At 36.8% G+C, this 27584-nt stretch overlaps 2 protein-coding genes across 3 annotated transcripts in view; one reads left to right on the plus strand and one right to left on the minus strand.

The window, feature by feature from the left end:
• SPARCL1 (SPARC like 1) overlaps nt 1–1374 on the plus strand; it is a 52052-nt gene extending 50678 nt beyond the window's left edge. Inside the window, exon 11 of the mRNA XM_043906231.1 lies at nt 929–1374. Coding sequence (XP_043762166.1) covers nt 929–957 — 29 coding nt within the window. The 3' untranslated portion in view covers nt 958–1374. The remainder of the gene's footprint in view (nt 1–928) is intronic.
• Nucleotides 1375–7397: 6023 nt separating this feature from the next.
• The window catches only part of NUDT9 (nudix hydrolase 9), a 49688-nt gene continuing 29501 nt past the window's right edge, over nt 7398–27584 (minus strand). The window contains exons 5-8 of one of the 2 annotated variants that reach the window (XM_043906233.1): nt 25380–25491; nt 23439–23585; nt 21896–21980; nt 7398–7740 (exon numbers count right to left, since the gene is read on the minus strand). In XM_043906233.1, the coding sequence (XP_043762168.1) occupies nt 7694–7740; nt 21896–21980; nt 23439–23585; nt 25380–25491 (391 nt within the window). In that variant the 3' untranslated portion in view covers nt 7398–7693. Of the gene's footprint in view, nt 7741–13647; nt 16580–21895; nt 21981–23438; nt 23586–25379; nt 25492–27584 lie in introns of those variants that run through there. The other variant, XM_043906232.1, reaches the window with a different exon arrangement.

The raw sequence follows: 27584 nt of genomic DNA on the forward strand, positions 1-27584 counted from the left end.
GACAAAGTAATGTCTCTGCTTTTTAATATGCTATCTAGGTTGGTCATAGCTTTCCTTCCAAGGAGTAAGCGTCTTTTAATTTCATGGCTGCAGTCACCATCCGCAGTGATTTTGGAGCCTAAAAAAATAAAGTCTGACACTGTTTTCACTGTCTCCCCATCTATTTCCCATGAGGTGGTGGGACCAGATGCCATGATCTTAGTTTTCTGAATGTTGAACATTAAGCCAACTTTTTCACTCTTCTCTTTCACTTTCATCAAGAGGCTTTTCAGTTCCTCTTCACTCTCTGCCATAAGGGTGGTGTCATCTGCATATCTGAGGTTATTGATATTTCTCCCAGCAATCTTGATTCCAGCTTGTGCTTCTTCCAGCTCAGCATTTCTCATGATGTACTCTGCATATAAGTTAAATAAGCAGGGTGACAACATACAGCATTGATGTACTCCTTTTCCTATTTGGAACTCAGTTACACAGTCATGTCTAATTCTTTGCAGCCCCTTAGCCCGCCAGGCTCCTTTGTCTGTGGGATTTCCCAGGCAAGAATACTGGAGTGGGTTGCCATTTCCTCCTCCAGAGGATCTTCCTGCCCCAGGGATCGAACACATGCATCCTGTCTCTCCGAATTACAGGTAGATTCTTTACTGTTGAACCACCAAGGAAGGCACAACTAGCTTCAGAGCTTTCCTAAATGTATACATGTCATCATGTCATTGGTCCACCCCTGAGGATGCTGATTCAGGAGGCCAGGAGCTAGGCCCAAGGATATGTATATTTTCAAGTTTCATGGGTGATGTTAACAGCCTTCCAGGACTGAGAACCACTGTCGTACTGCCTTATTCATGGCTTCTCTGATGCCCTAGTTCTAACATTGTTTGTGTTACTGCTCTGACTGTTTTCTAAAAGTATGTTTTGTGTTTGTTTTTTACAGAAGACATAGATGAAAATCTCCTGTTTTGAATTAAGATTTGAAAGAACTCAAAATACCCAGCCTCCTCCTTTGTTCTGACCACTTCTGAAGTATATCCAGTGTGACACTTGTAGATCTATAGTTAGCAAAATGCTTGCATGTCTGAGAAGACAATGAGAGTAATTGCTTGATAACAGTATAGGCACCAGGCATTTACCATTCGCTTTGGAAATAAAACTTTAAAATTAAAGAGTCGATATATGTAAAATATTGCACACTGAACGGGAGTTTAACTCATTACTCTCTGCATCCATTTATAATATACTTAAGGATTATAAAGCTAAAAAATACACTCATTTTGTTCATAGTATCATGTGTACTTCAAAAAAGTGAAATAAGTCTCTTTGATACTGGTGTGTGTTATTGTCAATATCTTAATATCCTAATAAAAATCCATATAAATCCAATGCTTATTCAAGTTTATTTACAGTCATTTACTTAAATAATTATATGTGAATGACCAACCCAGGGCTCATAGTTCATATCAAATCACACCTTCTAGAACCTATTACTTAAAAAAAAAGTGAGAATAAGTTCATCAGTACCACTTTTCTAGATTTCTAGTTTGTTTTCTCTTTCTGATTTACTTCACTATGTATAATAGGCTCTAGGCTCATCCACCTCATTAGAAATGACTCTAATGGCAATGGAGATGCAGACATAAGAGATTTGTAAACACACTGGGGGAAGGAGAGGGTGGGACAAATGCAGAGAGTAGCATTGAAACAGACATTACCATGTGTAAAATTAGACAGCCAGTGGGAATTTGCTATGTAACACAGGGAACTCATATCTGGTGCTCTGAGACAAGCTCTAGGGGTGGGATGGGGTGGGAAGTGGGAGGGAGGTTCGAGAGAGGGGACGTATGTATAACTTTGGCTGATTCATGTTGATGTATGGTAGAAACCAACACAATATTGTAAAGCAATTCCCCTCCAATTAAAAATAAATAAATTAAATAAACAAAAAGAAAAAGTGTGAGTGTGGTTGAGGGGGATGTTTCCTATGGCAAACAAATATTCAGTTGTGAAATGGTAGCTGCTCATCAATGTTTTTTGTCATAATTTAAGTTTAAACAGAAAAAAACTAAAGCCAAGCACTCTTCACCAAATTCAGTTTAAAATAAGGATGATTATACACTGCTTGATACAACTAAGTTTAGCTTCTGTGCGGGTATGCATGTGTGTCTGATAAAAGGGAGGCCCAGCAAAATCTCTACACATTTCATGTCCTCAAAATAAAGAGACTGTAAAGATAACAGACAGTGAAGAGCCCTGAGGTGTCTTGATGTCCGGTGTAGTCAGAGATGAACAGTACTAGTGTCTTGATAGCAGGACAATGTGTCCTAAGAGAAAACTGGTACCTTTATTTGAGCTCTTCTGTAGTAACTATTAACACAGTAAAAGCCAGATTATACAAAAAAGATACAAAAAAAGTTTAACAAGGGCTGAAACAAGGCAATAAAAAAAACTGTCACCCAGTTAAATATCTACTTACCATATTCTTTTTTAATATAAAATATCTTTTACATATTATCCTATCTTTTTTTTTCTGGCTATGCAACTTGACACTTGGGATCTGAGTTCGCTGAATAGGAATTAAACTCACGCATCCTGCAGCAGAAGTGCAGTCCTAACCACTGGGCCACAGGGAGCCCCCACATTTCCCATCTGAAACGGAATGTGTCAACGCAATTGTCTTTTTCAAATAATCGAAACGGTGTTGTTATTTAGAGACGTTTTGTAATAGTCACTGAGAGAATATTCCCCTAGGAGTTTTATCTGAAGGATACTTGTGGAAGAGTTGTTTTTTTTTTTTTTTTTTTCAGAATTATATTTACTATCTCTTTTCTTAGTTCAATGACTCACTTGTTCTTAATCAGACCACATCGCACCAGGTCATGTCTAAATGATTAAGTTCACTGTGATTAATCAAACTCTAATTAAGCTAGCCAGTGGGAATTTGCTGTTATGACTCAGGGAACTCAAACTGGGGTTCTGAGACAACCTAGACAGGTGGGATGGGGTGGGAGGTAGGAGGGAGGTTCAGGAGGGAGGGGACATATGTACACCTACGACTGATTCATGTTGATGTATGGCAGAAGCCAACACAATATTGTAAAGCAATTATTCTTCAATCAAAAATACATTTAAAAAATCTAATTAAGCATTGTTTATAATTTCTTTCAACTACAGAAATAATTTAGAAATTGTCCCCAAATTCAAAATGTTATTTATGCGTGCCTACACAGAAATATCACGGAAGGTCCTGTATTTATGCATGCCTACACAGAAATATCACGGAAGGTCCTAACTAAATAGAAACCAAGTTTCTAATTGCACGTTTGTTCGGAATAGTAAAATTAAAAGACCTGATTTACTATTCTTAATGTTTTAAGGATTTTAAATATTTTTAAATAATGAAAGTGATTTTAATGCTAAGGACACTACCTAAATATTCACTAAAAATGTTTTATTTGAAAATAACTTTCATTTTGAAATAAAATATTATTTAATAATAGAAAGCTTTAGAACTTTAAAATATTTTGTTAAGGCTCCCACATGTATAACTGCCTTGGATGATATATTGTAAAAGCACTTTAATATCCTTAATAATCACAATTTTTGATTGTGAGTTGTTTGCAATAAAGACATTAATCCCAGCCAAGGAGATTCAGTTATTTCTCAGTAATCAGTCTTTAAGCTTATCTCTGTGTAATTTAAATTCTTTAGACATTGGTGTTCCTAGTGTAGAACCAATTATTCAATTTAGCTTCAAATTCTGTGACTCATATTACCCATGACCACAAAGGCATTAGCAATATGGCTTAAACATGAGATGGGCATAGAGATTCTAGATTACACAGCTCTTTGAATTTGTTGCCCAAGGACCATTTGAAGCAAAGGTAATTGAAAAGACACAGTATACTTTGGACTGATGCTATTGCACTTGGTAAAAGTTATTGTGTTGGATAATTTAATAAATAGGTCCACTTTTCAAAGGAAGAAAAATGCAAAGAAGAAACATGAAAAGGGGAAAGGGAGATGAGCTGCCTAAACTAAGGCAAAGTGAAATAGCACAAAGATAAATCTGAGTTTTCAAGTACATATGTGGTAAAATAGTGGAAGAGTGACTTGCATATCAAGAGACATAACTTGCTTCAGATGCTGGAGAGAAGTCTTAATAGGAATATGATGAAATTGATTTTTCTTCCAAAATTCAATTCCAGAGTACAGTGATTTGGTTTGAAACTCCTAAGGTAAGTTAATCTGAATTAAATGTGATTTAAGATCATAAAAAGGTCTACTTTCAGAAACTGCTGGCCAGTAAAGACCACACTGACTTGCTTTGTTGAATTTGTTCATAATGTGCATTTTCTCTACCAATCCAAAATGCCTTTCAAGACTTTTCCCGTATCATTTTCTTCTTGAGAAATTGTAATTTTCAGTATTACTATGTGAAGACCTGGTAAATCTCATGGGGGTAGAAGCTCAAAGTGGATTTATTTGTATACTTTATTTGTATACATAAGAAATCACACTTGAGCCAGTGGTTCTATATCTCCGATAATAAGCATGCTATGATATTGATGTTTGATACGTGGGTAGAGATCACAAATTTGAATAACTTCAGAGACCAAGCAGTACATGTTGAACCATGAAATTACAAAGAAGAGTGGTAAGAGTAAGTAATGTTATGAACCAGAGAACGCACGTCTTGTCTAAACACCATTTTTAAAGCACTGACGTAGGCTTACAAAACCTGGATCTAGGGGCAGAACTTAGTCTCACTATCACTATTTCAACACCTCTGACTAAACAGTCTATTAATAAAGGGATAAGAACTGGAAAAAAACCCAAAAATGATCTCCTCACCCTTCAATTCCAGACTCTTCCTTCAGAATGAAATGTCTTCTCCTGGCTGGCCTTTTGATTACGGCCACTGCTTTGCCCATCCCTGTGAGTACTGCCCTCAATTTTCCATTCCATTTCTGTCCTAGAAACAGTACCTAGAAAACACTTCCTGTATCTTTTCATTTCATGGAAGAGGAAAGTGGACTCCAGGAAAATTGTAGAACTAGGAATTTACCACTCTTCATCAGTCCAAGGGTCTTCCCAGTACAAATCCCAGCTCTGCATGCCATTTGCAAGCCGCATGTATATTTTTTAAATATATATATGTATGTAGATAGATGTATATTTGGTTGAGCTGGTCTTGGTTGTGGCACACAGTATCTTTGAGTTCATTGTGGCATGTGGAATATTTTAGTTGCAGCATGCGAACTCTTACTTGCAACATATGGGATCTAGTTCCCAGACCAGGGATCGAACCCAGGTCCCCCACATTAGGGGCACAAAGTCTTAGCCACCAGGCCACCAGGGAAGTCCCGCAAGGTGTACGACCTTGAGGGAGGAAATAACCCATGGCTTCCTAGCCTGTATCATGAGTTGTAAGAACTACCTCAGAGTTGTGCAAGGATGATAAAAATGCATCAATGCACTTAAGAGTCCTAATTGGAATATAAGAAGCTCTCAAATAAACTTTGCAATATAGAGCAAGTATTCCACACTGACCTAAGTCTTAATTAGGCAGTTTAAATTGCTTCATTTGCAGTATCCTCACCCCAACTCGTCTCATGTTGACTATAGACATGCTTCCTCATCTATACGAATGAGATCTGTGAGTTTAAGCTGTGTTTATTATGATCTGAATATGTAGGGCACCGAGGAAGAAGGAGGACTTCCCAGGTGGCACTAGTGGTAAAGAACCTGCCTGCCAATGCAGGCGACCCAAGAGACGTGGGTTCGAACCCTGGGTTGGGAAGATCACCTGGAGTAGGAAGTGGCAACCCACTCCAGTATTCTTGCCTGGAGAAGACCATGGACAGAGAAGCCTGGCGGGTTACAGTCTAGGGGGCCCACAAAGACTCCGACAGGGCTGAGCTGACTGAGCACAGCTACGAATAGAAGGCAGGAACACCTGCTCCCTGCACATTTTGTAACAAAGGAGCTCTCAGAGAAGTGAGGAAGCTTTCAAAATTTTATTTGGGGATACCAAATTTAAGTTTACACTTCCATACTCTCTCTACTTTGAACTTTGAGAATTAAATTGAGAACACTGCTGATTTGCAGATAAAGAGGCATGCGATATGTAACTAATCGTATGAAATGTACAGACGAATATTCTTTGGAAATAAGTTTAAAGGTAAAAAGTACAATGTCTACATTACTGGACAAAATTAATTCAATTTCTCTATTAGACTCAACTGCTTTTTTTTTTCTTTAGACTTTTAATTTTTATTGGAATATAGATGATTAACAATGTTATGATAGTTTCAGGTAGACAGCAAAGTGATTTAGTCATACATACATACATACATCCATTCTACCCAAACTCCCCTCCCATCCAGCTGCCACGTGACATTGAGCACTGTGCAACACAGTAGATCCTTGTTGGTTATCCATTTTAAATATAACAGTTTGTACATTAGACTCAACTGCTTTTTATTCCAGAGGGAAAGGTACATTGCTGATGAGTATAATGCTTGATAGTGGCTTCTGGCCTGTTCTCATTTAGAATCAAACCTCTTTGTAATAAATAAGGCATTGCCATATGTTGTTTTACCTTGTTGCTGTTGCTGTTTTACAAGCTTGAACAAGCTGGAGGAAGTTCCAGTGCTCAGGTAAACTTCTGGTTGTATTTTCAAATGATACGTTCATCATTTTCAGTTTTTAAATGTTTGAAATGACTGACATCATGTCTCTTGTTACAGAGATTTAACTTTTACCCACCCCCAGGAGCACCATTTTTCCCTCAGACCCCATTTCCCCCACCCGCACAACTGCCCCTGGTAAGCATGGGTTTGGGGAATCTCAAGTTATAAAAAGTGGCTATTAGTCAGATGAAAGTTATAACATTTTCCAGATTTGGACACAGACATAAAAGGCAGCTGCTATTCCCACCTCCCTCCCTGCACAGCTCACAGAGGTGACCAGGGGACCAGAGTGATCAGTGTGACCAGAGTGTCCCCCTCCAGGGCTTCAATGACTTCTTCCAATTTCTCCCTACACTTGCGATCAAAGAGATGTTTATACTGAATTACCTCGACTATGATGAGCTTAGTTACTTTCAGGAGGGGAATGCTGACTTTTGTCTATATTACCTGTTCTTTTTCTCCTTTTAAATCACCTTGTTGTCTTTTCTAAAAAGTTTTTTCTCCTCCCCACCCCTAATTTTTTCTCACAGGTCAAACAATATAATTATTTTGCTCTTCTTGTACCCTCTTCAACCTCTTAATATCTGAATTCTTACATCTTGTTTAATAAAGGCCAGAACAACGCTAACTACATAACAGAGACATCTTTATTGGGACAGACAGGATTCATTTGGCTAATATTTACTGTCTGCCAGATAAAGTGGTCTATAGTGATTGCTAGAAAAACAAAAAATATGAGTAAGCTCGCAATCTGATAAAGAAAGGAGATTCATAAATGAAAAAAAAAAAAAATGCACTGAGCTGGCCAAAAAATTTTGCTCAGGTTTTTCTGTAACATCTTAATGGAAAAACCCCGATGAACTTTTTGGTCAACGCAATAATTTGCTAAGTGCTTCTAGATGCAAATACAAAACCAACTGACTTAGGCTGTGTGTCAGAGGCCATTCACAGAGGAGAGGCAGCCACGCCAGGTTGTGAGACGTAAGTGAGGCACGCCAGGCACGGAACAGTCAGTGCTGAGGGCGCGGCAACTCAGGGAACAACCAGGGCAATGAGGCTACAACACGGGCCGGGTCATGAAAAATAAACAATAGTTAGGCAACGTTGCTTTGAAAAGTTTATACACATTTTAAAATAGCATCTTGTTTAACTTCTTGTCTATCATCTAAATACTTTTAAAGTAGAAACACAACTTTGCATAATTTTTTCTATATTTAAATGTAACAAAACACCTTCCCTTTGCTTATATTTAATTTCAAACTGTTTTGAAATTTCAAAATTCTGCTTTAAGTAGGCTTTTGTAAACTGTCACTAACATGACTGTCCTCAATGGAACATTCTTTCCCTTTAATATTTTCACATGGCCTAATGGACTCTTAGGTTTCCCAAGTGGCACTTGTGGTAAAGAACCTGCCTGCCAGTGCAGGAGACCTAAGAGACGCAGGTTCAATCCCTGGGTCAGGAAGATCCCCTGGAGGATGGCAACCCACTCCCATATTCTTGCCTGGAGAATTCCATGGACAGAGGAGCCTGGTAGGCTACAGTCCAGGGGGTCACAAAGAGTCAGAAGCATAAGGACTTAGCCTGCATGCAATGGACTCTTAAGACACTAAATTTCTAAGTTCTTGCATTTATAACTAACTGCTATTTATTTTGTTTCCAGGCACACTGTTTTTTGTTTTTTGGGTTTTTTTGGCTGAAATCAGTAAGATTTGTTTTAAATTGATGCAAAACCCTGGAGCCTTGGTTTATAATTCGAATTTATTAATTGCTACTAAAATCATATGCCTAAAATTATGTAAATCTATGTGTAATTCTTGCCCAGAGAATCCCATGGACAGAGGGAGCCTGGTGGGCTACAGTATACAGGATCGCAAAGAGTTGGACTCGACAGAAGCGACTTAGCACACACATATGGCAATAAAAAGAATTACTAGTATTTGAAACAGATGCTCTTCCTTCCACCAGATGGCAGAACAGTATTAAAAACCAGGCAAAGATGGCCTACCGTAACTACCAACGCATATAAGGAGGGCTTCTGGGCTTTAGGTTTGACTAATTAAGCAACATAAGCATACTTTTTAAAAGAAAAAAATGACTTGAAGTTCACTCTAGAGCCTAATTTCAACCAACTAGAAGGTGGGCTCCATGAGAGCATATAATTGCTCAATAAATATTGGGTGGGTGGATGGACGGATGAGTAATCAATGAACACATGAGGGGAAAAAAGCTAAAACAAAATGTTCTGCTTTGTTTTATTCACAACTCACTTCCCCTCCCCCCCTTTTTTTTGTAGATTCCAATTTCTCTTCCTTTTCCATTTCCTAATAATCCAAATCAGGTAACTATACTTAAAGTTTTAAGAAAGTATTTAAATGAGTACAAAACAAAAAACTTGAAAACTCTTGAGATTCATTTGGAAAGGAAGTTGATACCAAAAATAAAGGTTCTCATTATCCTTTGGGGACCATTAGTGGGAACTATTAGTGAAGCCTCTGAACTAGATTTAAGGTTATGGTTATGATATAAAAGGAATATGTAAATTTTACTTTTGACAAGACTTTACTGGATGAGGAAAAATTACACAGAATGACAAAGTCACAAACCAAAAAATAGGGTATAACACAGCATGTTAATTCAAAACTTTTAACGATACTTCTATTACAATTATAGGAAATTATATTTTTAAAGTTGTGAAGTTGTTGGGAATTTCCTGGTGTCCAGTGGTTAGAACTGGGCACTTTCACTGATAGGCCCAGGTTCCATTCCTGGTCAAGGAACTAAGATTCTGCAAGCTGTGAGTCTTGCCCAAAAAAAAAAAAGATTCCCAATAATAGTCTTTTTTCCAACCTCGTAAGCATAGATTTCATCATCTTTCCAAGAAATCCCAGCTACATTTGCAGTCAACAACAACAACAACAACAAAAAAAATTTGGACTATATGTTTCCAGAGATAGCAGGTGTGAAGGCTGGGTGGGTACCATGGCATGGGGGGAAGGGGGAGCCTTAAAATATCAGTGACTATCAATCTTACTGATGTAATTTTATATATGCTAAGAATTCCAAAAAGCTTGTTTTCATTAATCAAGTTATTATAAACTATATAACATACAAAAGATAAAATGCTGAATTATAACTTCTTGATTATTTGATTGTATCTTCTTTATTCTAGGTCCTGACACTTAATGATCTCATAGCGGTAAATACTGCTCTGTTAATCTATAAAGTTTATAAAAAATACTACATTCAACACCTACAACAACACATTACATTTAAGATGAGCCAGTTCATCATTCAAATTACTGTCATTAATCCAGTTCATTTGGAAATGAAATAAAGCACAGTTGTTAAGTTCAAAGCCAGAAAGCTATCTCAATGCATGCAAATAGTTCTACATTCACTTATTCATCTCCTCCAAACTATAAACTGACAAAATAACCTGTTCTATCACTGATGAGGATGAAGGTGAAGAGTCAAAAGATTTAAGAGGTATAGAAGAAACTACTTTAGGAGAGATGAAATAGACTTGACTATTTCTTCACTAATGAAGTATTTGCATAAATGCATAATATATTATAATAAAACCTAAAGCCCAATAGATAATTTTTTACAGAACGGCACAAAGTTCAACTTTTTAATGAGGCCCTTTATTGATATAATTATTTTGAATCTCAGTTTATGAAAACACAGATAAAACACTTGGGAGTTAAAAAAGAGAAAACTAAAAAATTTCATTTCCCACATACTTTGCACACAAACATTTTCTGAAATCTAGACACATCTCACAATGGATGTATTTAACCTGGGATATCTTTTTCTTTAAGATGCATCATTAACTAAATGGTATACTTTATAGTTGATGGCATCTTAGAATTAGAGACCTGCAGTATTTCATAAAAATGGCAGAAAATTAGGCCTAAATCACTGTGTGCCTGTGGTAAAACTTTTCAGGATTTGTCTATACAGATTATTTAAAGGCAATCACCTTGAGGAATATTTAAGTGTTCCAAAAACTTTAAGGTCAAACTAAATAAGAGTGGAAGCCAAGTTTTAATTAGTGCTCTTTCTACAATCCACTCTAAGCATTATGACAGTCCATTTCCAAATGTAAATCATAAAAATTCTAGCATACTCCTAATCATGTTAGAATTTATATATATACATATATATAGGAATACATATTCTAAAAATGTTTGGGGAAACTACTGTCAACAATTAATTATTGATGATTCCAAAATTGGCAAGTTCACCTTCACGTCAAAACATGGCTAAAAGAGCATTGGCCTCTGGTGGGTAAGTCTAGATTCTAAGCTCATCTTTAAATTAACTGTGTGACCTTGGGCAGATGTATTGATTTACCTCCAGTCTCTTCCAGTGAAAATACTGACTCCTCACACACATGACTTATTCAAAAGTTACCAAATCTGATTTGGTAATACCTATAGTTTATTTTTCTGAACTTTATTTAAGGGTATTGTTCTTGCCTAAGAATAAACAGATCAGTGTTTAGCTTACACATTCTTGCATATATGTCGGGATGGACGGCACTATAAATAGAGGCATTTGCGTTTTTGACACAGTGGTCAGTTCCTCAAGCAAGCTGCCAATCTCTTAAAACAGGACCACATGGAAGCTACAAAGCAACACTTAACCAGTGAAGCTGCTTTGCATGAGCAAATCCTTGAAGCAAAATCATAGCTGTCCTGAGATTCTGGTTCAAGTATCATTCACACAGGGAATTCACATACAATTTAAGAAAGATAGCACTTGTATGTAAGTCTATACAGCCAGTTTCTCAACCATTCACATCAATTTTCTGTATTTCAGATACAGTGAATACCATTACAAGGCAGTTACAAAAAAACAGTTCTGTGAATTAAGGGAGTTCAAATCTAAACATTGCATATTCATTTTAAAATCTTACATCACATAAATAAAACATAAGCAGCAAAATGGAATTAATTTTTCAGCAAAAACAAAGATTTTCATATAGAAAATATTTTAGCTTACATACATACTAAGTTAAAAATAAGCTAAAAGGTAAACCCATTGTTTTCACTGATCCTTGGTATTTTTTTCTTTCACAGTTAATCATTTCTATCTTGAACCAAGTTAGGGTAAGTATTTATTTTTAAGCTACTATAAACTACAAATCTACTTAATGGGCTGAAACTATCTCAATAACTTTTTTTTAGGGCTTCTTTGGGTAAGACTTTTCTGCTATGGTTATACTGATAAAAGCAAGTGATATTTAATCTCCGCAAATGTAAGAATAATTCTTCTGAACCATAAAAATTTATGGCAGAATGGAACCCAAGCAATCTACCTAAGGTAAAACTCATGAGTTATAAACTCATTTTCCTCCAAGATCTTTAGATCAGAATTTCAGCAGGTCTAAAAAGGCATTCTTTTCATAATGCCCATAGCATTTGATGAAATTTCAGCTTACAGAAATTACATTAAGAAATTTCAAACAGTAAATTTTACCTCAAGCTTATTTTTGTCTTACGGACAAATCATAGTTAACAGTGAGAAAAGCCCGCTCTGAAACTACCAAATCTAGAAATGCTCTCATCTCCAGGCAAGGCAACAAATGTCCTTGACACAAAAGCCTCAGCACTCTTGATGGAAACTCTACAAACCTTGAGACTTCGACTCTGATTCTCACCCAAGTTTGCTTTCATTTAAAATATATATAAAAGAGAGAAAGAGACCAAAAAGGTATATTCCTTTTAAATATCTAAATTCATGTCAAATAAAATTAAAATTGATGCTTTTGAACTGTGGTGTTGGAGAAGACTCTTGAGATTCTCTTGGACAACAAAGAGATCCAACCAGTCCATCCTAAAGGAGATCAGTCCTGAATATTCATTGGAAGGACTGATGTTGAAGCTGAAACTCCAATACTTTGGCCACCTGCAAAGAACTGACTCATTGGAAAAGACCCTGATGCTGGGAGGGATTGGGGGCAGGAGGAGAAGGGGATGACAGAGGATGAGATAGTTGGATGCCATCACCGACTTGTGGACATGAGTTTGAGTAAACTTCGGGAGTTGGTGATGGACAGGGAGGCCTGGCGTACTGCAGTCCATGGGTCGCAGAGTCGGACACAACTGAGCAACTGAACTAACTGAAAATTATATACAGTATGTATTTATTTTAACTTATCTCAAGAGAAACTGATGAATCAAAATATTCTCAATATGAATTTTGAGAAAGAAACTGGATTTCACCCAAGATTTTCTTCTGACAAAGCTTCATTGCCCCAAAGTACTTACTCTGTTTCTTACCACTTCAAATGATCTTATCAGGCCACTAAGGGTGAAGTGAGAGGAATTAAGCTCTGTGTTGCAGAAAAGACACTTAATGGTCCAATTTATCAGCATTTAGGTATAAAAGAACCACATTATTTTCTATCTCCCAACACACATGACTGTACCAATACTAATCCATCAATGTTAAATAAACACAGTATGGGAGACATGGGAGGAGGCAAGAAAAAAATGATGGCAAAAATACCTAGTAATTATAACCTATATTGTTTATTTTGGCAGAAATAATTCTCTTACTACTAGGTCAGAAGTTATACGGTGAGTAAAATCTCCAAATATCTTTTTTTTTAATTATTTATTTAGCTGTGTCAGGTCTTAGTTGTGGCTGGCACTTTGAAACTTTAGTCTTCATTGTGGCTTGCAGGGTGCTTTTTTAGTTGCAGCATGTGAACTCTTGATTGCAGCATGTGGAATCTAGTTTCCCGACCAGGGATCAAACCCAGGCCCCCTGTGTTGTGAGCATGGAGTTTTAGCCACTGGACCACCAAGGAAGTCCCTCCAAGTATCTTTTAAGCATTATTATACATTTTAAATACTTTTATCCTAAGAGTTTAATAGCCCCATACTGATGTTAATAATATGATTAAAGTAGATGTAAATAAGACCAAATAAATGACAAGTGCTTCTTCAAATGATGTACTTTAAAATCAATATATTTATTAAAACTTCACAAATATTTTGGAAAATAACAGCAACCACCACAAGTCCTTATACTGTAAGACAGAGTAGCACTTAGCCTCTGAAAGTGGTTAGAAATTTTAGGTGCCCTCTTTAGCAGATTTAGTATCTTGCTTCTATTTGAGTTTGAAATGCTTTAAAGTCTTAAGAACACCTGCTACCAAGACAAACACTGGGTGCAACCACTCATCCGTAGGTTAAGATATTATCAAATTGTCTCTGGGCCATGATTATGCCAACAAATTCACTAACACTAGGCAAATCAGATGTGGCCCTTAAATTTCAAGTAACAAGCCATAGATATACTATGGATAACATGAGTATTGCTTAAGTAATAAAGAATCTACCAAACTACAAACTTAAAGTAAGAAATAATAAAAGCTTCGTAACCTCAGTAAGGAATACAAAAGACAGAGAATTGTTTCTGGGACCTAGCAAAACCCAGCTCTGTTGCTTACTGAATAAACCTTGGAGCAACCTCTCTAAATTTCTGTGAAGTGGGAATAATAACCACCTTCACAGGATTCTTGTGAGGATTGAGAGATATAATATAGATACTCAAGAAATGGTATCCACACTATTTGTTTTACTAAGTGTCTCTAAAAAACAAAAATGTTCCTTATATGTAAAATATAAGAAAAGCAAATGTGAAGGCAATATCACCTATTATAGGAGCAGATATTCCTCCAGAAATGTCTTAAACTAAAATTTTAATCTGTTTTTTCTCTATTATAGATGGTGCTGGATACTTACAATGAGATTATCTACTTCTACCCTATCTACAGTGTATAGCAGTTTTATCACTTTGCATAGTTTGTAAATGTTCCAATGAAAACTATAAAATGCAACAAAAAATTTATTATCTATGGATTATGTGCTTTAGTTATTCTTTAAAGATAATTTTTAATATAACCTAAAATCTTTACCAATGTCAGTTTAGATGCATCAAAACTATTAAAACATAAGTAAATGTCATTCTTCAGGCAAGTACTCAAGCTTTTTCAAGAGCTTTTGTGAGCAGCTTGTTCTAGAAATCCTATTCCGTGTCAGTAAGAAGCAACTTCTTCCTGTCAAACAGTGAAAGTAGAATCAAATTCTTTCACACTGAGTCAAGGTTGTCCTACCCTTCACTCAGTGAGCAGACCACCTTTGTCAAGCACAAGTCCTGTATTACACACCCAAGGACCATGATTTTATGGATTTTAGAAAACTAATACTGAACATAAACCTTATAACTCTTTCAGAGGGGTTTGAGGCAACAACCTGAAATCAAACATTCTAATGTTTCTCAGCAAAACAGAGGGAAAAAAGCCTCCTGTCAGTTCGGTTCAAGTTTACCACCAAGAGCTTTGACACTAAACAAGGGGGGCAAAAAAAAAAAAAAACAGAAACCTTTTTTTATTAATTTATCTTAGCCCTCATTTTTGTTCTCTAGCTACAGCGTAAGCCTAATACCTTTTTCAAACATCTGAAGAAAACAACCATGCCTCTATTCCCTAAACCACCTTTTCTTCAGATGACCCATCTACAGTCCAACAGGAATGAGGATGGAATTATGACAGTCCCTACCTCAGGTCTATAGGTGTTAGCACTATGGGACCTTCCCAATGGCTATATAGGCCAGAAAGTGATCTAAAAGTCCACTGAGACAAGACAGTGTTGTTTTCCTTCCTCTTTCCTGCTTCGAAGAACACCTGGAACACAAACTCTTTCCTTTCCTCAAGGAATGACAATGTTAACAGTGAGTCTCAAAAACTTAAGTCAGTCCTTAACAATCCCTTCCTAACAAGACACTTTAACTCCCAAAGACCTCCTCTGTCTCCATCTCATTTCACTTCCTTTCTGAACATCATTTTTAATTCATTTATGGTACATACAGTTACAGTAGTGAAAGTCGCTCAGTCGTGTCCAACTCTTTTGCGACCCCACGGACTATACAGTCCATGGAATTCTGTAGGCCAGAATACTAGAGTGGGTAGCCTTTCCCACAGTTACAGTAGAGTGGAATGCATATATAAATTTAAATTACTAGTTTCCTGGACACATTTTTGTAATTCAGAATTTTTGGAAATGAGGACATGATCTCTTGTTCATTGATCTTGATATTTTTCGACTAAAAGAGTGACTCAAATTTCCTCATATAACTTACAACCCTAAAGTCAAGAATACAAAAGGTTTCCGTTTTTGAAACCAGCTTCAACAAGATCATATAAAGCAAAGCGTGAACCAAATAATTTAAAGATAAATCAGATTAGACAATGGAGATTGGCACTCCTCTGAGAGATGCTTGATATGGTAGGAATATCCTTTATACCTCAAAAGTCAATGGGGAAAACCAAAACTGACAAACAAGAATTACACAGAAAGCAGAAATTATGGCTGAACAGAAATTTATCTAAATTTATCTTTGTTCGAATTCTGATTCTTCAAAGAGCATCAGTTGTTTCAATTTGGGTTAAGCCATGCTTAAGTAGAATACATACAAAAATGATTGTTTACAGCACTTTTGACAGAAGAGCAGAAAATTCTGTGTTGTTTCACCACACCTGCTAATTTTATTCTGATGCAAAACCTAACTGCCTGTCATTTAATGAATAAAGTAATTTCCAAGTGCCCTGCCCTGCCCTTTTTATATATGAGTTCTGATACTGTCTTCTTCTCCGTACATGCTCCGTTCCTGGCTTTTGGCTTACATGGAGACTGTGAGCTGTTAGCCAGGGCAGCCAGTCTCAGAGTCCTCACTCCAGTGTGCATCTCGTTTCTCTGCTACAAGCTTGATGAACTGAGCATGACTAGCATAAAGCTTGAGTTTATCGCTGATGTCCATCCATTTCACCTTTCCAGCATCATCTCCAGCTTCTAAGGTAAGGTTATCCATTATTTCACCTGGTTACCAGAGAAAAATCATCATCAAGAAAGTGCAATTTATTTAGTCACTTCTGTGTCTGCATAATCCTGTACCTTCAAGTATTCTTACTCAAAATAATCTTAAATCATCATTATATTAAGTGGCAGACTGAATTAAAAACGAGAATATTCCAAATTTCCCAAATGCCCAAATTTTAACCAAGTTTCTAAATTTCAAGTAAAGGTACCAATAAGAAAGCTTTTCTCAGACTTGCCTAGAGGTCCAGTGGTGAAGAATCTGCACTTCCAGTGCAGAAGGTATGGGCTCAGTCCCTGGTCAGGGAACTAGGATTCCACATGCCACAGAGCGCAGCCAAAAAAAAACAAAGCTTTTCTCTCTCTCTTGCTCTTTCTCAGTTCAGCTCACTCACTCAGTCATGTTCAACTCTTTATGACCCCATGGAATGCAGCACGCCAGGCTTCCTTGTCCTTCACCATCTCCCGGAGCTTGCTCAAACTCATGTCCATTGAATCAGCGACTCCATCCAACCATCTTGTCCTCTGTTGTCCCCTTCTCCTCCTGCCTTCAATTTTTCCCAGCATCAGGGTCTTTTCCAATGAGTCAGTTCTTTGCATCAAGTGGCCAAAGTATTGGAGCTTCAGCTTCAGCATCAGTCCTTCCAGTGAATATTCAGGACGGATCTCCTTTAGGATTTTGACTGATTGGATCTCCTTGCTTTCCCAGGGACTCTCAAGAGTCTTCTCCAATACCACTCTATCTATTTATTTATGTATTTATGGCTGTAGTCCATGTATTTATGCTGCAGTCCATGGGGTCGCAAGGAGTCAGACACGACTGAGTCAGATACGACTGAGCGGCTGAACAACAATTTATGGCTGCACTTAGGTCTTCGTTGCTCTGTGCTGGCTTTCTCTAGTTGCGACAAGTGGGGGTTACTCTTCATCACTGAGCATGGGCTTCTCATTGAGGTGGCTGTTCTTGTTGAGGTGTGTGGGCTTAGCTGCTCCACGGCATGTGGGATCTTCCCAGACCAGGGACTGAACTCATGTCCTCTGTATTGACAGGCAGATTCTTAACCACTGGACTACCAGGGAAGTCCAGCTTTTCTCTTTAAAAAGTAAAAATATTACTCTTAAAAAAAAAAAAAGAGTTAACATTAAACATGAAACCTCACATCAAAATTCCAGAGAGATTAGATTTAAACATTAAAAAAATGAAAGAAAACAATTATAAATGATTCACTTAGAGTCATAAGGTAAGTACACTTTTCCAAGTATTACACCAAATCAGAAACCATATACTTATAAATATTTATTAAAATATTTATAATATTATTATATATTATATAATAATAAAATAACATTAAATAATATATTAATATTTAACACTAATATTAGATAATATGTAATATATTATATGAAAATATTAAAATAATATTATTATATAATATAATATTAAAATATTTATAATTATCAAAAATTAAAAATAAATGTTTTCAATCACAATTAGCAATCTAAATGGCATATTTCTGTAGGACAGTTTGGCAGTATTTATCAAGAGCTTTTAAAAAGCAAGTGGGCTTCCCTGGTGGCTCAGACAGTAAAGCGTCTGCCTACAATGCAGGAGACTTGGGTTCAATCCCTGGGTCAGGAAGATCTCCTAGAGAAGGAAATGGCAACCCACTCCAGTATTCTTGCCTGGAAAATCCCATCGACGGAGGAGCCCTGGTAGGCTACAGTCTGTGGGGTCTCAAAGGATCGGACACGACTGAGCGACTTCACTTTCATACAACAAATATCAGATTGCCTCTTATGCACCAGACCCTGTAAGACGCACTAGGGAGACCATAAACAACCAAATGATTTCACTTCAAAGGATTACCCTAAGGAAATGAAAAGACAAGCTTACTGAAGTATTTCAAGACAACACTATTTATAAACAAAGAGGAAAAAGAGGACATAACCAAACTTTCCATTGAGAGGGCACAGATTAAATAAATGATAAGAGTCCACTGGACTCCCATATGGTCATTAAAAATGAAGCAGTTCTCCACATACTGACATGGAAATATGTCCATAATATATTAAGTGAAATTGTAAGTAAAAAAAAGAATGTAGAGTGTTAACCCATTTTTATTTTAAAAACATTTATACAAAATCTGGAAGAAAATAAATCAAAATGTTAATAGTCATTATCTTTGGGAAATGAAATAACTGCTGCTTTAAAACTGTTTCCACTTTATGTCACCTATTTTCTAAATAACTCATTATAAACACACATATCCTTTATAATGATTACATTCGTAATAATAAAATAATAACGCTGCTTCTTAAAAGAATCAATCGAATAGTTTAGCACATGAAAGAGAAAGTGTTAGTCACTCACTCTTTGTGACTCCATGGATTTCCCAGGCAAGAATACTGGAGTGGATTGCCATTTCCTTCTCCAGGGGATCTTCCCCACCCAGAGATCAAACCCAGGTTTCCTGCATTACAGGAGAATTCTTCACTGTCTGAGCCACCAGGGAAGCCCATTTCAGCACAAAGATTTCTAAATCCCAGTGCTAAAATGACAGCTCTTTGTGTACCTTCATGGCAAATACAATAAACAATAACCAATGGAGAACCAGAATTAAGAAGTAAATCCGAATCTAAAAGTTAAATTAAAATACGATCATCTAAATAACGATGTTCTCCAACATGCTCTTTATCAGACCCAATAACGTCTGAAAGCATCCTGTCCTCTGGTCAACTAATAAACTACACAAAGGGAAATTTTAAAAACTTTATATGTCTGACACTTAAAGAGCTTGCAAATCATCACTCCCATCTTCACACCAAAAAAATACAAACAAACTGAAAATCAACAACTCTTCTTGGATCTGCACAGGAGCCTGCTATGACCCCCTTTGCTTAGCAAAGGAAGCTATACTTTTCTACTTCACCCAAAACTCTGTCTCCAAGATTCGATCTGGCACCAGCTCAGAGAAGCTAAACTTTTAGCATCACTCCCAACTTACCACCACAGCAATAGAGAGTCCATAAAATAACAAGAGAGCATTAACTGAAAGAACTGCATGGCTCAGACCTTATTTAAGTAGTCTCTGCTGCTGCTGCTGCTGCTAAGTCACTTCAGTTGTGTCCAACTCTGTGCGACCCCATAGACGGCAGCCCACCAGGCTCCACCATCCCTGGGATTCTCCAGGCAAGAACACTGGAGTGGGTTGCCATTTCCTTCTTCAATGCGTGAAAGTGAAGTCGCTCAGTCTTGTCCGACTCTTCGCCACCCCATGGACTGCAGCCCACCAGGCTCCTCTGCCCATGGGATTTTCCAGGCAAGAGTACTGGAGTGGGTTGCCATTGCCTTCTCCCTAAGTAGTCTCTAGGGACATCAAAAAATGAAAGGAGGCGAAAACAAAAACACTGGGAGGAAATTTTGGTCTCTAACACCTACAGTTATAGCAAATAATAAGTATAGCCTAACTTCTAGCTATGTTTAGACAAACATAAAACCTCACACTAGAGGTCTATTTGCCTCAGTCCCTTTTACTAGATACATCATGTTCACCTTCCAAAAAAACTAGAAGGCATGCTAAAAGGCAAAGACCACAGTCTGAGGAGACAAGGGATCAGAATCAGACCAGATATGGCAGAGATTTGAAATTATCAGACTGCAAAATTTTTTTTAAGTTTAGATAAAGAATCAAACAGTGAAAACAGTGATTTGAACAACTCAGACACTATATAATCAACCACTAGAGGATCAGTCATTGTTTTTTAACTTCAAAAATAAATAGCTAACAAATGTATCACTACTTAAGTTGCAGAGACCTGCTTCTAAATTGCATATGCATTATTTTTCCCTCTGAAATATTTAAGTCCTTAATACCAAAATGAATTGTTCTAATACTTTGGCTAGAGTTGTTGTAGAGAAGTAATGAAATTTGTGCTGGGAGTTCCCCCAAGTTCAGCAAGAATGTAAAAGTGACAAATCTTCTAGTTGCAGCCCATCTTTTAAGGAAAAAACTGAGTCCAAGAGAACATGTGATTTGCACAAGGTTATACTGAGACAGGAACAGGGTAAGGCACAACCTTTAAAAGAATGATACAGCCATTGAGGACACAATATAAATTTGTTAAACCCAACTAGGTCCAAGATGGCAGACTAGATCTTGAGCTTCATTATATGTTCATTACAATACATCAGCATATCCTAAATGACACACCCACAGGAGTCAGGACAGTTTTGAGGTTAACCATAAAAGGTCAAAAAGTGAGTGTGAGCCAATCTCTGGGAATCTCCTCCCCTTTTCCCAAAATAGCTGGAATTCTCCCACTCATTAGCCTATGAAATTATCCAGCCCATAAAAACCAAACACCCCATATTTCAGAGTCTCTTGCTTTCTGAGACAGCCCACACTCTGTCTTTGGAGTGTGTACCTCCCTGAATAAACCTGTGTTCACTCTGCTTCAGCTCGCTCTTGAATTCCTTCCTGCACGAAGCCAAGGACTCTCACTTGGCAGTCCATCCCAAGGACTCGCCTGAGACCTCAGACATGACCAGTCTCTCCCCGCCCCCCATTTTTCCATCAACAATACAGCTCAGAAAGGAACCATGAATGGAACAATTAGTTCTCTGATATGGTAGCACTTCATTATGCTACAGATGAAAACAAAGTATCTAAAAGGTCATCCAATTTAGCAGTAAAATATTTCAAGAGAAGCCACTCCATATATATTAAATTGTAATTAATTTTCTAAATAGCAGATTCTCCCTTTCTTTTTATAATAAAAGATTTCCACCCACCTGCTAAATTTTTTAAATCCATTGACCAGAAAAAAATCATCCATTTGAAGTTTGCTCAATAGTTGCAATTTTTTTGGTATTATTTTGCATTTTAAGAGTACATGATTATTATAAAATTATTTCAAACATTAAGACAGACATAAATCCCATTTCCTTTATTATACCCATACTTCCTACTCAAATCTCCAGTTGTTTCTGCTTTTGTTTTTTACAAATGGACTCAAACAATTTGACAACTTTAAGGCACATAATTAGTTTATAATTTTAACCTTGATTTTATATGCTACCAGTGGATTAAAGGAGATTCATTACTGGTAACACTTTTAAAGCTTTCTTCTACATATTCTTTCATTTTTTTAACATATTATTTTAATATCAACAATTTGATTTCATACAAATAAACTTCTATAATCACTAGATGATTGACTTAAAATACTGAAATAGTCCAGATTTAATTGTGTCCAGGTAGGCTGCTTGACAAGTTGATCCACTAATTCAGTTAGTTTAATAAACATTAGTAAAATTACCTGTTTCATCATGGTAATTCACAGCTTCTGTCTCCATCCATGCATTATCAGTGTTTCGAGGATCATCAACATAACCTTTATATATCTATTTTTTAGAAGGAGACAGATGAAAAAAAAGTTTAGGGTGAAAAGGAAATGGTCGCAGAGCGTGCTGCCTTCTTCAGAATCAGAAATATCCATTGCAAAACAATGCACATTTAATTAACATTAATTAATTGTACACTTAAAAAATGGTTAAGTGGGCATAGTATATGCTATGTGCTTTTTATCACACACACACACAAAAGAAATGCAAATATTACAGAACCTTTAATGTAACATTCCATATGCTTGTTCTAAATGTCCCAGGGAGGGAATTCCCTGGTGGTCCAGTGGTTAGGACTTGGTGCCTTCACCAGGGCCCAGGTTCAACCCCTAGTCAGGGAACTAAGATTCCTCAAAAAGAAAAAGTGGTCAAAAAAAGTCAATGTGAAAATGAAATTAAGAAAGTAAAGTGATTCCATTTATAATAGCATCAAATGAACAAAATATTTTTTTAACTACATAAATTTCCCAGGAAACAATATTCTCAAGAACATTCTGAGGTAGCTCTAACATTCACAAAACCCTCAGCACCTCAGATTCTAATTTCAGAATGTGAAAATAATCATATTTGGGCCATATGATTTTTTTTTAAGACTCTTCATGTAAATATTTTTCTGTTTTAATAATTTCTGCGGGGGGTGTGAGAGGGAGACTCAAGGAGGGGATATATGTATACATAGAGCTGATCCATGCCGCTGGACAGCAGAAACTAACGCTGTAAAACAATTATGCGCCAATTTAAAAATAATTCCCATGATTACAGTTTCAGACATACAAAGATAGATTCTTCTAGTTAAACAAAGATCTATAAACAAGGTTAGTAAAGACTAATATTTAAGCTCTTGATACATGAAAAGACTTGGATCCAGCCATCTAACATAAATGTGACCCAAAATCCAGACAATATAAACAATTAAGAAATCCTAATTCTAGGAAGAAAACAAAGCCCATCAAACAAAAGCCAACAGCAACAAAAAATAAAATCCATTATTCTTATTACTAGTGCACATATACCTTATAGTGATTTTTTTAAATCACAAAGGATACATAAGCAAAACAGACATGAGACTTAAACTGTTATAAATGAGAAAAGCTCTGAACAACATAAGTTAAAATATAAATGTCCTTTCAAAAAAGCTGAATTCTTGCAAAATTTTTAAAAACAGAAAAGATTTACTGTTAGATGGGTGAACTCAGTATCACATTAGCTCACACTGAGTCTAATGAAAAACTATGAGAAAAAAAATATTATAATAAATGATGTAAAGTTGGGCTATAAAAATTTAAGTAGGAATCTATTCACAGAGAAGAGCTACAATTTAATTTGTTTATGAACATGTATTTCAAATATACAGGTATTTCACTTTATTCAGAGAATATTCTACCAGATTTTCAGGTGAATTTTAAGTAATTTTCATTAATCCCCAGGACTAAATCCTTCTTAGAATTCATTTCTTACCACTAGATGTTCCTGGCTGAAGAGCTGGTGCAACTTTTCCTGCAATTCTCTCTTCTCAGCACTGGATTTCTGTAAGGAGTTGAGCGCTTCCTCACCAAATTCTCTTTTCAGTGTGGCACTAATCTTCTCTCCTGGATCCACCATCCCCTGAGAGTCACATTTTTGTTTAAAAAAAAAAAAAAAAAGGAAAAAGCTTTCATTCAACCAATAAATACTTCCTGACTGGTACAGTGGACATACATTGCTCTGTGGTGGGGTTGGTTTAGGCGCCCAGTCGTGTCTGACTCCTGCAACCCAATGTTTTGTAGCCCGCCAGGCTCCTCTGTCCATGGGATTTCCCAGGCAAGAATACCAGAGTGGGTTGCCATTTCCTTCTCCAGGGAAATGTTGCTCCATCTGCCCATAATATTCTGTAATATGTTCTTCTCTAAATCATTTGTTTCTAGTAGAAGCAGCTTAGCAGGGTATCAACCATATATATACTCAACCACAGTAAATGGTCCAAGGTTAGCCTATGATAACTGAGCCTGTCAGACTCCTTTCCTGGTATTTTCCAAAGTCAAGCTACAGAAGGAAGGGCTGGAGGCAAGAAAGAATACAACAAACTGATCCTTTCCCCACTGGTCACTCCATTACAGTCACAGTGACCTCCTCAGCATTCCTAGGATGTGCCAGGCATGTCCCAACCTTTAGGCCTTTGCCACTGCTATTACTTCTACCTAAAGACGCTTTCCCCAGATATCCCCATGGGTCACTTGTTCACCTCCTCCAGATCTTCACTTATGTCACCTTCTCTCAGGAGATCTTCTATAACCACCCTCTATCTAAAACTGCAAGCTCTCCCAACACTTCCTAGTCCCCTTCCTTGCTTTAGTTTTCTTAGTACTTATCACCTTCGAACATACAATAACTTATTTATCTTGTATGGTCTCCCTCATTGGAGTGTGAGCACCAAGAAGAGAGTGATGCTTGTTCATATAGCTCTGCTGTATCCTCAATGTCTAAAATATTAGTTGACAAAAGGTGGATGATCAAAATACACTGAGATGAACAACTCTCAAAATTATATTCAATGACAACAGTTCCCTGACTGATCAGAATTTCAAATGACAACAAAAACAGAAGATCCTATGATGATGATATCATTGTATTTTATTCAGCATGAGTCAAGTTTACTTGGCTCGTAATAATTAGCCTAAGCCTTTATTACAGTCAGCTACAACCTTCATTTTCTTTCCATTTTACCCTCCAAAGAAAGAAGCCATTCTTCCAGATAGCAGAATGTGTATATGACGAGTCATACTCTTATCAAACTATCTCCATTTCACAATATGGCATAAAATATAAAACCCGCTCTTGAACACATACACATTTTTTTAAAGTCACCTGAAATACTACTGATATGAACTCAATAAAAGTATACTCTTCCTGATGATATTATACAAACTTAAAAAACTATAAGGGACAGTAAGTAATGTGTTATCTTTTTTTTAAATACTAAAAATGTTACCTTGGTCTTAGAATAGGGGATGGGTTCTAAGACAAGACTCAGCATTATTGAGTATCTACAATACCAGGTGCTTTAAATGTGCTCTCTAATAATCCTATGAAATAGATATAATTATTTTTAGAACAAAGGTCTGAACTCCACAGCACTCAGCTCCAACTGGAAAGGCTAAAACACAAGCCCAGGTCTAACATCAAAGTCCATGTTCTTTCTCAAAGGTTTTAGAATTAAGACTCAGATTCTAATAGCTTTGTTGTATTATTCTATGTTTGTCATTAACAATGATACTTCACTGCAAAGGAACTACTAACTGAAGTAGGGAGGAAAGAGACTAAAGGGAGGAGAAAAGATCCATATGCAATAACCTTGCATTATACAAATAAAGCAACTAAAAAGAACATAAAACATTGATTTGACTTTATTTTAATGCTTACCCCTGGGATTGCCCATTCTCCACAGTCTTTCCTCTTTATTGCAACAAACTGTAAGATGTTTTTCCCAGAAATGGGATGGGTGATTTTATTTCCACTTCTATCCCTTTTCCACCTATAAACAGTAATGTAAGATCACAAGTGATTCAGAACAAAGATCAAGGTCCTATATCAAGCTTAAGACAAAAATATAAAGATGTATTTTTCTTTATAACAGAGTGTATATAAGTTTACCCCAAATCAGCTAGTTTTATAAAGAATATTGCTTTGCATTAAAAATATTCTTTATTTAGCACTGTTACAAACCAAGACAAATGTCTACTTTCCATAAAGTATATTATAGTCTCCATAATAAAAATTCGAGATATAGTTTTTACTAAAGTAAAATTTATCAAAAAGATTTTAAAGCAGAACAGAATTTAAAGGAAGGGTCATTGAGAGTTTCTTATTTTTTTATTCAAGGATCCTTTTTAAGAATTATTAATATAAGTAGTAAAAAAGATCTGCAATAATTGCTTTTAACAGTTCACCCTGTTTTCAGAAAAGATTATGTGATACAGGTTCAGTCGGTCTCAAAAAAAAAAAGATGCTTCTCAATCTTTATCCCCTTTTTTGATAAAAAGAAATCTCACTTTATCCTTTAATTTTATATTTCAAATTGCATATTTTTAAAACATCAAGGTAATGCTAATTTCAAAATGTGCTTTTTGTAATCAGAGCCTCCTTCCCAAAGATGTTGATAAATCTCCCTTTCCCCTTCCCTACATCACATCTACCTCCCCCTGGCAAATGTTAAGATTAGTTCTAACAGTCCCTTAGGCAAAGATAAAGATTTTGAACTTGCAGTACAAAACCAAAACAGAAAGTCTAAAATCTAATCTTCACTCTGCATGAGACTAAAATATACCAGCTTAGATATGAGTGTCCAAGTTTCTTTATAATGTGGCTGAACACTATATCTAACCAGTGAAAGCGAAAGTCACTCAGTCACGTCCAACTCTTTATGACCCCATGGACTATACAGTCCACGGAATTCTCCAGGCCAGAATACTAGAGTGGGTAGCCTTTCACTTCTCCAGGGGATGTCCCGACCCAGGAATCAAACCCAGGTCTCCCACACTGCAGGCGGATTCTTCACCAACTGAGCTATCAGGGAAGCCCCATCTAACCCATAATTCCCCCTAAAAGAGTTCACAGCCTAGGAGTGGAGCTAGACATGGAGGTGAATAAACTGTAAGACTGACAGCTTGATGAGTACAGTTAGCTAGAAATGAAAGAACAATTAGTATAAGACAAATCTGATTTTAAGGATGAAGAGGGAGGAAACAAAGTTATAAAAATAAAATAATGTATTCAAGAAACTGAACGTATACACCGCAGTATGAACATCAGTGAGGGAAAGATGGATGATGAGGTTGAAGAAGTAGGCAAAGAATTCCTCAAATTTACCTGCTTAGAGAGCCAGAGAATGTTTTAAAGCAGGTTAAAAGCTGTTAGCAATTTGTATTTTAGAAAACTCACTCACTTTGACAAAAGTTTGGAAGTTAGTTTGGAGGTGATCAAGACCAAAAGCAAGAAAAGCCAGCTCAGTTCAGTTCAGTTCAGTCGCTCAGTCGTGTCCGACTCTTTGCGACCCCATGAACCACAGCATGCCTGTCCATCACCAACTCCGGGAGCCTACCCAAACTCATGTCCATTGAGTTGGTGATGCCATCCAACCATCTTATCCTCTGTCGTCCCCTTCTCCTCCTGCCCTCAATCTCTCCCAGCATCAGGGTCTTTTCAAATGAGTCAGTTCTTCGCATCAGGTAGCCAAAGTATTGGAGTTTCAGCTTGGACATCAGTCCTTCCAATGAACACCCAGGACTCATCTCCTTTAGGATGGCCTGGTTGGATCTCCTTGCAGTCCAAGGGACTCTCAAGAGTCTTCTCCAATACCACAGTTCAAAAGCATTAATTCTTCGGCACTCAGCTTTCTTTATAGTCCAACTGTCACATTCATACATGACCACTGGAAAAACCACTGCTTTGACTAGATGGACCTTTGTTGGCAAAGTAATGTCTTTGCTTTTTAATATGCTGTCCAGGTTTGTCATAGCTTTTTTTCCAAGGAGCAAGCGTCTTTTAATTTCAAGGTTGCATACATATATATATGCCTGTGTATATACCAACACAAATACACACACATGCAGTCAGCTCTCTGTATCC

This window comes from Cervus elaphus, chromosome 6, assembly GCF_910594005.1.
Source record: "Cervus elaphus chromosome 6, mCerEla1.1, whole genome shotgun sequence".
In the NCBI taxonomy this organism is placed as follows: Eukaryota; Metazoa; Chordata; class Mammalia; order Artiodactyla; family Cervidae; genus Cervus; species Cervus elaphus.